Below are 14,667 nucleotides of genomic sequence, written 5' to 3' on the forward strand. Positions count from 1 at the left end.
ATTTTCAGAGCATTACACCCTCCCCCCTACCTATATTCTTTTCAAGTGCACATGGAACATTTTCTAGGATTGATCATGTACTTGGGCACAAAAGAAGCCTCAACAATTTTAAGAAGGTAGAAATTATCTCAAGCATCTTTACTGACCACAATGCCATGAAACTAGAAATCAACTACAGAGAAACAAAGGAGAAAAAAAGGAAAGCATGGAGATCAAACAACACGCTATTAAAAAACCAGTGGGTCAATGATGAAATCAAAGTGGAAATTAAAAAATACCTTGAGACAAATGAAAATGAAAACACGACCACACAAAATTTATGGGGCACAACAAAGGCAGTGCTAAGAGGGAAATTTATAGCAATACAGATGTTTGCCATGTGGGCCTCTCCATTGGGCTTCTTGAAGGTGCTCAGAACAGCTGCATTTTCCCAAAGGATGATCCGAGAGCAAGGGGGAAGATGTCCTTTATGGCCTCTGCTAGCACCTTTTAGATTTTATAACAATTAAGTCTTCTCAAGTTTTGCCTGACAATCATATAGTTTAACTGGATTGAGCCTATTTGCTCAGACAAAACAGATAAAAAAAGAAATAGTACTAAATCCTCAACCTCATTTTTCCACCTTTTGCCTCCAAGTGGAAGACGCTACTGGGTTCCTATGGGGGGACTTGGCTTAGAATAGACATGATGTTAATGGCTTCTCCTAACTTGGACCCAGCAATCCCCATCTCTGTGACTATGGCAGTGCCGAAGGGCATCGATGTGCTACACAGCATCGCACTTACAGGGTGGATGTGATGCCAAAGGAGCAGCCTCAATCGTGTCAAGAACCTGGATCTTTAATGAGGTTCCCTCAGCCTAACTACCCTCCATTAGAGGAAAATCAACTTCTGACCAAATTTACTCCCTCAAAGCCTGGATCAGGAGAAAGTGTGGAGGACAGGGGAGGGGGGAGCACTTAGGTCTGACCGGTTTCTTTCCTTCTAACACCCAGAGAGGAGGGGGACCTCACTATTGTTGGCTCAACTATCCTTTACTTAGAAAAACAAGTTAATATGTAAGAGTTGTTAGGTCCTGCTGAACAGTAATAGTAAGGGATATATTTATTCATAGGTTTTAGTCAAAGCATCTGAACTCTGACCATGTGTTATTTATATATTTAGCTGCTTATCTATTTTTTACATGATATGAAAAATCACCTGTAAGGACATATCACATATGGGGTGACATTATTTGACCTTTTTTCGCTCAACACCAATGTTTGTTAGATAATCATATCAGAAAATGGAAAAATACCTTTTTCTGGGTTCAGTTGAAAGTTGACGCTTTTTTTCCTCTCATATCATCTACTTTTTCCCCTTGAAATTGTGATAGTTTGTCATGTACATAAAAATCACACAGGTATGAAGTGACACACGTACTACGTGTCCTTGAGCTTAGATATTCTGCTCTAAGTTTCTCCTGGGCTTATGAATTTACAAATGTTTACATTCATAGGTGAGTATTAGGTAGTGACTGTTACAGGGGGTATCAGCTGGTTGGTCTGGGAGGCCACACTTGTGTCTTGAGAGGCCAGCACTGTGTTTTAAAGAAGTCTGAATTTGAAAGCTTTTGGATGAGACAGGCATGCTGTCTGCCTGATCTCTGAAGGCATCTGAGTTTGACAAGTGATAAGACTTGTAAACATTTCTGAGCATCTATTTATGTCATATTTATGTCATATTGAAATAAAAATTTGACTACAGCATGTGAGTTAATATGCTGTCACTTTTTAACTTAATATACTACATTAAGGTATTTATTATGTCTCAGGCACTTATATAAACAATTTCACCCCCCTGTTAGCATGAAATTGGGAGAGAGTTGAAAAGTTTTAAGAAATGTAAAAAGAGCTACAATTTATTTTAAAATATTGAGTGTATAAAAGTGCTAATCAAATAGATGAAACAATACATCTATGATGCAAAGACGGATGGAGACTATTGATGAAAGAATATAAGGCAACAAAAATTAAAACATCAGATTCAAATGCTGTGATGAATGTAGAGAACAATATTGTTTGAAATACGTTTTTCAGCTGAATGCTTTTGGTTGAAATTTATTGGAGACTATAGTGAAACATATTGAAAATGTCTACATTGTTAGTAACTATTAAGATAACCAGTATGTCAATAATGATTATGTTAATAGTGTATTTTATTAATAACTATTAAGACAAATGGCACCAAACACAGCCTTATATTTGTTTTGGGGTTTACTTATTTGGAGCCTGTCTACCCCGATGTAGTATAGATTCCCTGAGGGCAAGGTCGTCTGCCTTGTCATTAGGTCATATTCCATACTTAGTAAACACTTGTCACATAGAAGGCACTCAGTGAATATTTGTTACGAGAATGGCCAGGTCACAGGTTCAGTTGACTGATCTGTGGTCCCTTTGATACTTTATTCATCATATTGAAATATTGCACAAACAATGCTTTACAGATACTAGTGGTAACTCTACCGAGAGAGAGGGCATTAGATGGCAGATAGCCCCCGTGTGCAAAGACTTAAAAAAGTATCCATTAGGTGACGTACAAAATCTAAAGTTGGCATGTGAAAAAAATGATGTAAGATTTTTAAGTCCCAATTTGGCATATGAAAAAAAATGATTTAAGAGTGGAAAGCACAATGTTTGAAAATGTAAATACAAAATTTGAATATAACATTGACAATCACATGTAGTTTAAGAGAATGAAAAGGAACACCCAGTGTACAGCATGAAACTGGAAATTGTCTTAATGAAAGAAATGGTTTGGCCATTGGGACTGGTAGCTGCTGAGACACAAAGGGACTCTAACCTGATTGAATTTGAGGCTGGTGGTGCTGTTTACTTCCCCTAGACACAGTGGAGAAGAAATAGATTTGGGGGTATCAAATCCACTTGGAGTATATTAAATTTGAGGTGTTTCTGGGGCATTCATATAGCAAAAGTATTAATTTACTTATCTTGAGTTAGTTGCTCACTTGCTAAAACTTTTACTCAAACTGTAGAGAAGAAAAAAAAAAACAGCATGAAAACACCTTTTGATTATCTGTACAAAATACAGTTAATTCCCAAACTAAAACCTACCTCCTGCTTCTCTCCTACAGGCAGTGTTGCCAAACCAGGTTTGTTTTACCTGACACACAGCAAGCCAAAATGCTGAGATGCCATGGTTTGCAGCAAAGACAGGGTTTAGTCAAGGCAGCAAAGCAGGGAGACTGGAGGACAAATTTCAAATCCACCTCCCTGAAGGCAAGGCAAGGGGTTCTGGGTATTTATGGGATAAAGAAGCAGGGTGGTCTGAGGGGTGGGAGTGGGGGAGCCTGGAGAAAGGTGATCGGAAAAAGGTGAGGTAATTGCGGTTCTGCACAGGCATAACTAAGCCTCTGAACGTTCAATAGGTCACCAAGCAGGCACTCCACATGCCCAGTTAAAGGGTTGGTGGTCCCATCCAGTCTTAACCAGCTCAGCTCCAACTATACACAACTGACTCCAAGTTCCTGGAAAATAACTCTGGCAAACATCTTATTGTTTCAGCTATGTGCTACTTGAAACCATACAAGTCTTAACATGACTTTGATTTGTGAAGACAGGTGAAATGGATTTGACTAATCATTACCCACAGTTGCAGTAATTCATTCAATGGATTTTTTTTGTTTTGGAAGCAAATTGTTTTCTAGATATAACACCACCAATAACATAGGATTAGGTACTTGCCCTGCTTTAAAGTTAAGCAAGGTTTCAATCCTCAGGAGGAAATGAATTTAGTCTTCATTTAGGAGCTTGGAAGATGGTGAGCTGTTATTTAAATAAGCAGGATCCAATTAGTCAGTTTTGGTATACTAGGAAATCCAGCTCATATGGGATAGTTGCTACCCTGAAAGTGGACCACTCTGGAGACCAGGGATCCGGTGCAACTAAGTGAACAACAACCAGCTCCCAGCCATGCAAGAGCTCATACAACATCAGACCCACAACAGGGGAAGGGCTCATGGTACCTTTGTGGCCAAGATAAAGAAGCATTTCAGATATACATTAACTCACTTAGTCCTCATAACAATCTCTGAGATATTTTCATGCCATTTTATAGATGAGGAAAAGAAGACAAAAGAGATGAAATAATGGGTCCAAGGTCACATGCTAGCAAGTGGTTGAACTAGAATTTTAACCCAAGAAATCCTAGCTCCAGCGCCTAGGATCTTAACCATTAAACTATGCTTCTCCTTAAATATGTGAAGGAGGTAGGTAGAAACTTTAAATCAATTTAGAGTTGGTTTAAAGTTTTTGGACTAACTCTGACATGAAAGAATGGAAATAAAATTGCACCACTGGAAACTCTTTATCTACCTTTATATTCTAGGATAGTTTAAATTTAGTGAAATTTCATACTTTCATGAATGTTAATTCACTAAACAAAACTACGACCTGCTCCTTTGGAAGGCCGTTTAGTCTTGTGGTCAGGATTTCTCTGCCCCTCCCAGCTATCTGATTGGGTAAATCATTTAACTGCCTCTTGATTCAATTTCCTTAATTATAGATAATGTTGTTATCTTACACAGTTGGAAGGATTAAATCAGATAAGGCAAGTAAAGCACTTAAAATAGTGCTTACTGGGGGTGGGGGTGGGGAAGGTCCTTATCTTTAAAGAATTAGTAATTATTGTGCCTTTGGAAGACTTTTCTGGTCAATAAATCATACAGTTAAAATCTCAATGTTTGACTGGAAAATCTGGTGACACGTGGGCTTGCTCTTGAGCTCTTTCTTTCCAAAGTTCCCTCTGTTACCTCTTGTTATATGAAGTGTTGGGAAAAGGTGAACGAAGTACTAATTTTCTTTCTCAACAAATATTTGAGGGCATAGTAGGGTCCTGGCGATATAAGGGTGAGGAAGACAGGTGTGCTTTCTTAAGGAGTCTACTATCTGGAAGACAAGAAAAAAAATTTTTTTTAAATAATTAAAAGCGTTACCAATGTCTGGAAAGAAAAATTTAAATGTTCTTGACAGAAGTAAACAAGGAGGCAAAAACAGAGAAGGCACAAAACTCAGTGCAGAGTTTGGAAGAATGATACGGATTAAGATTGCAAATGATAATTCCTGCGCCCACGTCTCTTATTAGTAACGAAGTACCGTAAGAAGGGTTGAGATTCGTTCTGTGGTCCCTGAGAGTCGGTAACACATCCCTTCCCGGAGAAGTTAACGCCTCATAGGTCACGTGATCACAACTGAACTAGGTTTAAACCTGGGTTCGGTTCAGCCACGCCCCTTTGATTTTTGACCACGCCTGTTGCCTCACAAAGCGCTTTGTCAGCGAAAGGAATATCGCGAGAACTCCACACTCTTCCTTTCTGACGTTTTCAGCAGTGGTAGTTGCCTTGGTTCTCGCGATATTTCCGGGTAAACGGGAGCCCGGGCGACCCGGGCTTCTGTGAAACATGGCGGTCGGCTGGGACCGTAACACAAGGTAAAATGCCGAAACCCCGCCGGGCGCTGTTCCCTCGGTCGTCCCAGGGCTGTTCAGGGCGTGAAGGTGGTACTAGGGGCTGAGGGCCCGTTGTGGGGTTGGCTTGCTGTCTTAATTCCTCCGCACCGGGGAGCGGGCCGGCCCGGGAGCCGCTGTCCCTGCCTCCCCCGGGGGCGGTGCTGGCAGGACCCTGGGCAGCGCTGCGCCGGGAAGCTCCCCTTCCCCGGTCCAGTGTGTCTGCGCGCCTTGCAACTGGAAGGAGTTCAGGCGCCACCCTGGTAGCTGCGGGCCCCGGCCCATCGCTAGTCCCGGCGCCCGCTGCCCCCGTGGCTCCTCCTGTCCGCACACGAGGGGTCCCGCGTTGTGATCACGGACCAGCCGGGTCGTGTCCCGGGCTTCCCGGTGTCTGGCTCCCAACCCGCCTTTCAGACAGATACCAAATTCTTCGCAGCAAGTTGCACTCTTTCTAAGAAAGACCGAGGTCTTGGCCTCGCCTCGAGAGGTCCGCACGCCGCTTGGGAAATTGAGAAAGGGGCAGGGCAGGGCGAGATGCTATAGAAGAGACAGGTTCGAGTGGCACTACTTTTCAGAAACCCTCCAGGGTTAAGCAGCCCTCGTAAGGTAACGTGTCAACTGGTGGCAGAAACCCACAAAGCCGTGGGTATCTGTGTAGGTCATTGTTCGAGAAAACACATTCAAGTAACTTTTATAGTTAGGATTTGACGCAAAGTTACATAATATCTGTTAAAATGTTTCAAGACTGGCTTTCAGAAACAGATAAAGATACAGTTAAAGTCGGGATTTATCCATTTGTTTAAAGTTGTACTTAAGTATTTCAAGTAATTGTCTAGCCTGATACTTTGTACTCGAGTATACTGTCATTGGAAAGAGGTGAATCAGGTTTATTCATTGAAGAATTCAGGACGTATGCTTGTTTACTCAGTTCATTAATTGATGTCTCCAAATTGATGCAATTCTTCCAGTTCTCTTAGAGGAAAAACACGGACAAAAAGAAATTCCCTGGTTTTCTTGGGGAGAGGATGAAGGGCGGAATTTCTTTCTTTTTGATGATAAACTTCAGTACACACCGAATGTTAAAACTGCTTGAGGGTACAAATCGTAAAACTATATTAAGCTAGAAAGTCTCAAAGGAAATCAGTACTAATCTGGAAGAACATAAAAAATGAATTAGAAAAAAGATACATTTATTTTCTTCGAGGGTTAGTGATTTAGTTGGAAGAAATAGTGAAACTTATTTTTAATAGAAGTTATATTTTATGCAGTCTGTGCCTGCTACAAATCCTGTTCAACAAGTTTCCAATTTTTATTCTGATTCTGCCTCTTAATGTCATGATGGGTAAATTAATCTCTTTGTGCCTTAGTTTCCTTGCCTAAGAAATGGAAATAATAATACCTAACTCATAAGGTGGGTGGTGATGATCAAATGAACTAAAACATACAAAGTACTTAGAACAATGCCTGACATACAGTTACATTCATTAAGTGTTTTTGTTATTTAAATTTTTTTTGCTTTCTAACTTCTGTATTTACTCACAAAATGTTGCCTTCTTAGTCAAAATATAGATTGAAGAAGACACTTTAAAAAGTAATTTCTTTCTGGTCTCAAAATTGATTAAACACTCTTCATTCTATAAGTTAATATGTCCCTGAACTCCATCTTCCAATTGCTTTGTCAAGCTGTTACTCTCTCTTAATTACTAAGGTACAAATTCCTCCTTTCCACTACTCCATGCAGTCTTATTGCAGCCTAGGTCAGCCCTACTGCCCTCAGTCTCTTGTTCACCTATTCTCCTTGCTTTTGAGGACATTAATTATGTTGTAAATATGTTCCATGTGTCCTTTTCCCTCACACCTTGCTTATACCTCTTTACTTCGATTTTGTACGCTTTTATTGAGTAGCTACTATAGTCAAGCCGTTCTTTGAGGAGGAAGATATTTGTCCTTGCTTCATCTTGCTACTAGGTACTTCCAAATTGTTGTGTTGTCATCAGTTTGCAGTCTCTTCTCTTAGCTTTTATTCTATCAATTTGTATAATCCTCAGTCTATTCCTGGTGTTATTAACTAATTTCAGGTACTCCCCCACCTCCCTCAAAGACTTCAGCGTAAATCTCAAGTACCATACAAATCTTTGAGTTTCTTTTAAGAATTAGAGCAGATAAACAGACGTTTATCAAATGACTCATCTTTATCTTGATTGAAAACTGTGAGGTAACCATTATGTCCCCCTCCCTCCTTTTAAAATAAAATTATAATAGAAAAATTTGAGACACTGAGGATCTTTTCAAATTTGTCACACACTTGATAAGTGCCTCGATAGTACCCCAAGTTTTTCTGATCACAAAACTCACATTTGTACCATCTTATCTGCCTTCCAAGTAAACCTTTTTTTACATCACTTGGAAGGTTATTAGATTTGTTTGAATTTGTTAGTGTAAAAAGTTTTAAAAACATAATCTAAAGTAAAAATTTAACTGTCGTAAAAAGTTTTAAAGTAAAAAATTTAAGTACTTTTTTTAAGCATTTGTAGAATGAAACTAAGTAATCTTTCATAAAAACTTTATTATAAGTTATTCTAATGCAGTATAATCATGTTTAAAATTACAGCTCTGTCATAGTTTTGCTTTTGGTTTCTGAAGTTTGGTGATGGTCTGGATAATATTTGTTCCATCTCCTTTCCCATTTCTTATTAATGGCTTGTTTTAGTTGCATAGGGCTGCACAACAAACTACCATAACCTGAATGCTTAAAAAAAAAGAAAAAGAAAAGTCCTTGCGTTACATTTCTGGAGGCTCCCAGACTGGAATCAACACGAGGGCAGGGCCGTGCTCCCTCTGACAGATCTAGGAAATAATCCTTCCTTCCCGCGTTTAGCACCGGGACAATCCTTGGCACTCCTTGGCTTGTAGGTACATCACTCTAATCTCTGTCTTCATGTGGCACTCTCTCCTGTGTGTCTGGGTGTCCATTCTTCTTATAGGAGCACCAGTCATTGGACTTTGGGCCACCCTAATTCAGGATGATCTCATCTTAACTATTTACATCTTTCAACACCCAAATATTTCCACATAAGGCCCATTCACAGATACCAGGAGATAGGACTTAAATGTATCCTGTTGGAAGATACACCGTTCAACCCACAACAATGGCCATATGTATTAATCAATTAAGGATTTCTCATATTGTCAAATATATATTAAAAACAGAAGTTAGCTCATAAAAAGGTAGGCAATAGGAGAAAAATTGTGTCTCCATTTTTGTTTGGAGAAGTAATTAAACTTAACTGAGCAGTCTGTGAAAGTGTCACGAATTCTGTATTTTAATTTTGGCAAAGCATCCAATAGCCTCATTATTTTCACATGGATGCAAATGGACTGTTGGCTGCATGGCATTACTTAGATTGAATGTTGATAATGTGTGTCCGCGTTCCAGCAGGAAAGGTGTTTTCTTACTTCTTATGTAGTTGTTCAAAGCATTGTCTTAGTCTCAGTTGTCAGTGATGACTTCCTGGAGTTTGTCTTATTTTTTACTGTACATAACAGCGTAGGAGAGAAATTGAAGATATGGTCCTGGAGATTGTCCAGCTATGAAAAGCAGCACCAACCTGTGGGCAAAGGAATCTGGTGCGATGGCACCTAAATGTTTAGATTTTGTAGACCAGGACAAAAATATGTATAGAAAAAAATCAGGAAAAGGGGCTGGATTTAAGGACTCATGTAGAATTTCAGTTTTTAATTTTACCAAAGAAGGACATCTAAAAATAAAACAAACAAAAAACTTGCTTACCATTTCATGAAAGAAAAAAAAATTTGACACAAAAAATAATCTCAGAGTAAAGGAGAGCTTTTTAAACTGAATAAATTTCACTTAAAGAATTTCTATATTGTATTTTTCATTTAGGTACAGACTACAAAATTCTGGAACAGAATGGCAGTTCTGTGATTCTGGAAACCACTGATCTAGGGTCTTTCTAAATGCAGTTTTGAAAACGGCTGAGCGAGCTAGATGGAGAGGCAAACAGAGTGGGAATGGGAGCAGTGGAAGTGATAACAGGAGGAATTCAGGGCAAATGAAGAGCAGATTCTCCCCAGTCAGGAAATGAAAGAGCTGGAGGATAACTGGTTCTGCTCAGAGGGGAAAATTAGTGCTTTGGATTTTAGAGGTGGAGCAGTTTTGAACATTAAGAGGAGCCAAAACATGGCCTTGTTCGTGTGTGGCTTTGTCTGAAGTTACGATGGAGGTCATGGAGGAGAAGTCTGTTACACTTGCGTGGTGACAGTGGTGTCACTGTGTGTGATGCCAGGGGGGGAGTGTCACAGGATCGTGAGTGCCGAAGGCTGGTGATGGAACGGGGAAGAGGAGACGTGTAATGAACCATCCAGGTGCTGAAGTCATGAAGGGCTCCCTTAAGGACTAAGTCAGCGGAGGGGTGGTGAACATTGATATTCTTGCAGCGGTGTACAAACACGCCTGTCTTACCTCCATTTTCATCCATTAACGGGAATACAGGGGATGTATTATTTTTATGTGCTTTGTTGATTTAATAGGAGAAAAACTGTTTCTTATTTTAATTTGTATATTTAAGCATTACAAATGTGATTGAATTTTTTTCACTTTTTTTTTGGCTACTTAATGTGTTTGTGTGTGTAAATTGCCTTGCATTAGGACTTTTTGTCAGGATGGGAGGGCAGAAAGGAGAGGTGTGGTTAAGTGTTAGCTTTTTTTTTTTTTTTTTTTCTCTCAGAGAGGAATGAGGATGTTAAGTTGTCCCAAGGACATTTGTGAGTTACCTAAAAGTAAAAGAAACCTTTTACTCTTTTTAGAGGCTTCACTTACTTGGTCTTTATTCCTCAGCATGACTATATGAAAGAAGAGGGGGGTTTTCCTGAAGATGAGGCGACTGAACCGGAAAAAAACCTTAAGTTTGGTGAGAGAGTTGGACGCCTTTCCGAAGGTTCCTGACAGCTATGTCGAGACCTCAGCCAGCGGGGGTACAGGTGAGCATCAGTTCCAGTCAGAACGCCTTCAGTAAGCACAGCTTCTGCGTGATAGCCATCAACAACACACGGAAACGTAGCCCCGGGGAAGCGCTCGTCCGTGAGCTGTGCAGTAACTGTGTGGCTGGTCTGTCCTTAAATCACACTTTTTGCCTTAATTTTATTCTTATATATATTCTCTTTGGCATCCAATCCAGTGCAGTCTGTGCATTTAATAGCATTTATTAAAACATGGCTGAACACACAACATTGTAAAATGACTGTAACTCAATAAGAAAAAAAAAAAAAAAGGATAAAAACAAAAAAAAAAACACCCAACATTGCTGAACAAATTAACCTCATTTTACTGCTTTGGTGCTGTTAAGTTATGTACCATTATATTAACAAGATTATTATATATATAAATAGAATGGAAGTTACTTAATGGTGTTGAAACTGGCGCAGTCCATGTTGGTTAAGAATAAATCAATTTAGACATCATAATAAAAATGTTAAAATTTCACATTACTGAAGAGAGGCAGCATGGGGTAATAGCTAAGAGCTTCGACTTTGGAATCAGACTGTCTGATATATTTATTCCACCTCTGCCCCTTCCTAACGACTTGACCTTGAGGAAGTTACTCAGTCTGCCTGTGCTTTAGTTTCTTCTTCCACAAAATGGGAATGATATCAGTATTTATGTAGCAGAGTTGCAGTCGCGATTAAATAAGTTAATAAAATGCTTAGAGCAGTACCTGGTACAGATAGAAGTATTTGTTAAATAAAATAAATAAGTAATGAAATATATAAGAAAGACATGCAATTATCACAGTATTTACTATTACTTCTTTCCCCATGAAGAGATGATAAAGTAACATATTTCGCATAAGGTTGACATTCCATCTGATAAACTGTATAATAAACTGCTTGCTATTTCTAATCCCCTGTGATTAAGTTTATTAATGAAAATAGCACCAGTTCTGTTGCGCAGTCCACTCTAAGTAGATTTCATCATAGTTTATGGTCTCTTCGTTTCTGTCAGATTTTTTACTTGCTTTCATGAATGAAGTGAAATATTTAGGAGATTTCAAAGTAGACAGAGTTTCACTAGAGATTTAGGGATGCTGAGTTTCTGGCACCCAGATTGTTGCGACTTCTCACAATCTAAGAAGTCAGGCTAGTTTTTTCTTGTATTTGTTTGTTTAATTGGCCTACAGGCATGGATACATTTTTAATTACGAGGGGATTAGCAAATTTGCATTGTGAAACTAAAGCTTTCATCATTTATCATGTCTGTGACCCTGCTGTATATAAGAAGGTAAAAGTTTTGTGTCTTTGTAAAATTTTAGCAAATCTATTTAGTGAGAGATATCATTAATATTGAAGAAATAAAATGCTTTCTCAATATTGCAAATGATTATGTTCATGTTTGTGCTCATTAAATCTTCATTTTTGAGCTGTTTTAGAAAAATTATAATGAGTGTCTTGAGAAAAACCTTTTACAGTATTAATTCACATGGCACTCATATTAGGGCATTTAATCTCACTTAAAATAATTTCCTGTTGTTTTAAAATTTGTTTTAATTCTTTCTTTTCTGTTGGTTTCTCAGTTTCTCTAATAGCATTTACCACTATGGCTTTATTAACTATAATGGAATTTTCAGTATATCAAGATACATGGATGAAGTATGAATATGAAGTAGACAAGGATTTTTCTAGGTAACGATTTTTTTTAATAATGCCTTTAGACTTGAATTATTCTAAAGATAGCATATCTTAAAAAAAAAGTCTAACCTTTTATACTTGGTTTATTTTAATTCAGAAGGAATAGTCCTGAAAAATTCTCATTAATTTTTATGCATTAGTGAAACATTTTAGAATCATTTGAATACTGGTTAAACCCTAAAAGAGAGATTTTCTGAATATGCTTAAATGTTCAATCTGATTCAATACGTTTTAAAAGGTTAGGAGAACATGTTTTTCTTTAGATGTTGAAATGGTGGAAATTGTGTAATATTTTCAAACTCTTTACTCTTTAGATTTTGTAATATCTAAAATTTACATACTTATAACTTGATTTTTGTAAATCATATCTAAATTTTTAGGTAAACAACATCACTTTAAAACCTTTGAACATATTAGTATCTTAATTAGGAGACAAAATATACTTTAATTTATTTGGATTTTATGGATTTTTAATTGATTGTAGATAACAGGTTTATAATACTAAGATTGCACGAGATAGTGGAAAACAGTCACTTCTCAATTTCAATCCCAGCTCTGCCGTTCACTAGGCTCTGCCGTTCGCTAGGCTCTGCCATTCGCTAGGCTCTGCCGTTCACTAGGTGTGTGACTTGAGGGAACTTACTCAGTCTGCATTTGCATGCGCTTCAGTTTCCTTTTCTGTAAAGTGAGGTTAATAATTATAGTACTTTCCTCATTGGGTCAATGTGAATTAAATCAGTCAACATTTGTAAAGGTTGCTGCATAACCTTGGGCAAGTCATACAACTGACTTCTTTTGGGCCTCAGTTTCTTCATCTATAACATCAGTGTTATTCTTGATGCCATTAGTTTTTAAGGAATTCATTGTTTTTCTTTCTCCCCCCCCCCTTTTTTTTAAGTACCAGCGAAACATTTTTTATTCTTTCCTAATGAAGTCCCATGTTGTTCACCACATAAGTGTACGAATCCCAAAAGCCTGTCTATTTGGCCTCATTCTCATAGCATCTTTTGAGCCAAAACCCCAGGGTTGTTTGGAGTGCAGTTTGAATTCTAGACAACTTTAGGACTCCATGAAGCTCTAAAACTCTATACTCCCTACTGAAACCAGATGAAAATTGTTAGAGTGAAAAAAAAGTTTTGATAGGAAGCACAGGCCAGGACTGATAATGATTGTACTCATTCTGTTCTTCATGGTGCTTAATTCTGATTTTTGAAAATTAATTTGACTTGAACTAATCATTTGAAAATAAGGCATTAGTTGAACCTTTTAAAAAGGCCTTTTTAAAAATCACTTTTTTTTTTTTTTTCTGGTAATATGGTTACATTCATCTTGAGTCACACAGACCTAGTTTCCAGTATGCCACTTCAGGGGTTATGTGGTCTTAAGCCAGGCATTTACAGTGCCGTCAACACCACTGGTTTATCTGCAGAACTGAAGCTATCTGCTTTGTACGTCCATGATAAAGGATAAAGATGATAGTATTTATAGGACATTAGGCATAATGCCTGATGTATGATATTTGATAAATAGGGGAGAAAGACTTTCAATTCCTAACTCTTGATTTTGAGAGTTTTACATTCTTTAATTGAATAGTGTATATAAGGTTTATATAGACAGAGATTAAGTTTTTTTGAGTTGCTTGGCATTATTAATTATAGATTTAACATTAAATTAAAGAATACTGTAGAAACTTGTATAATCAGAAAGGCTTTTTGGAATAGTTACAAAAGAGAATTTTTACCTTTAAAGTGCTATGTTTTGGCCATATGAAATGTTATCCAAGTTCTGCTTAACATTTTATTCTGTATGAAGTCCAGGTTTGTCGTAGATCAATTGATTTATATTTCTCATGTTTTGTTAATTGGTAGGTACTAATGTTTCTTTTTTGTCTTTTAGCAAATTGAGAATCAATATAGATGTTACTGTTGCCATGAAGTGTCAGTGTAAGTGCGTCTTTCACGTGATGGCTGCATATGTAGGTTATGGCTTAAATAATTGCTAGTGAAATTAAAAATCACTGGTTGTTTTAACTTTATTTTTCCTTTATGATATCTTAAAATACTATTGTAGTGTTATTTAAGAATGCAAGTTGGTTTTCTCCCCAGCTTATATTCTTTAAATTTCTTATCCTTAAAGAGATTTAACTTTCACATTAGTATAATTAAAGGAAAACTGGAGGAAATTTTTATAAATCGTTCTAGTTTAGGTATATCCTTAACTACTTTTTAATTTGGAGTACCAATTTTTATACTCACATTCCACAAACATACCCTGTTTCATTTGCTACCCTTTTACTTTTGCATATTAAAATACAGAGACAATCTTTTAAGGCAATAGTGATGTTAACCTTTCCTGTTTGCTTCACTGGCTTCACTTGGTTATACTGGTAGAAGTGGAAGAATGTTAAGATGCCAGATAGATCATGTTTGAATCAGTATTGCTTTCAGAAATGACGATGCCT

At 37.6% G+C, this 14,667-nt stretch overlaps 1 protein-coding gene across 1 annotated transcript in view; it reads left to right on the forward strand.

Annotated features, from left to right (window-relative positions):
• The first annotated feature begins 5,375 nt into the window (after positions 1 to 5,375).
• Positions 5,376 to 14,667, forward strand: part of ERGIC2 (ERGIC and golgi 2) — a 30,980-nt gene continuing 21,688 nt past the window's right edge. Inside the window, exons 1-4 of the mRNA XM_006194067.2 lie at positions 5,376 to 5,486; positions 10,360 to 10,502; positions 12,092 to 12,200; positions 14,103 to 14,149. Of these exons, the coding sequence (XP_006194129.1) occupies positions 10,397 to 10,502; positions 12,092 to 12,200; positions 14,103 to 14,149 (262 nt within the window). The 5' untranslated portion in view covers positions 5,376 to 5,486; positions 10,360 to 10,396. The remainder of the gene's footprint in view (positions 5,487 to 10,359; positions 10,503 to 12,091; positions 12,201 to 14,102; positions 14,150 to 14,667) is intronic.

This window comes from Camelus ferus, chromosome 34, assembly GCF_009834535.1.
Source record: "Camelus ferus isolate YT-003-E chromosome 34, BCGSAC_Cfer_1.0, whole genome shotgun sequence".
Lineage (NCBI taxonomy): Eukaryota > Metazoa > Chordata > Mammalia > Artiodactyla > Camelidae > Camelus > Camelus ferus.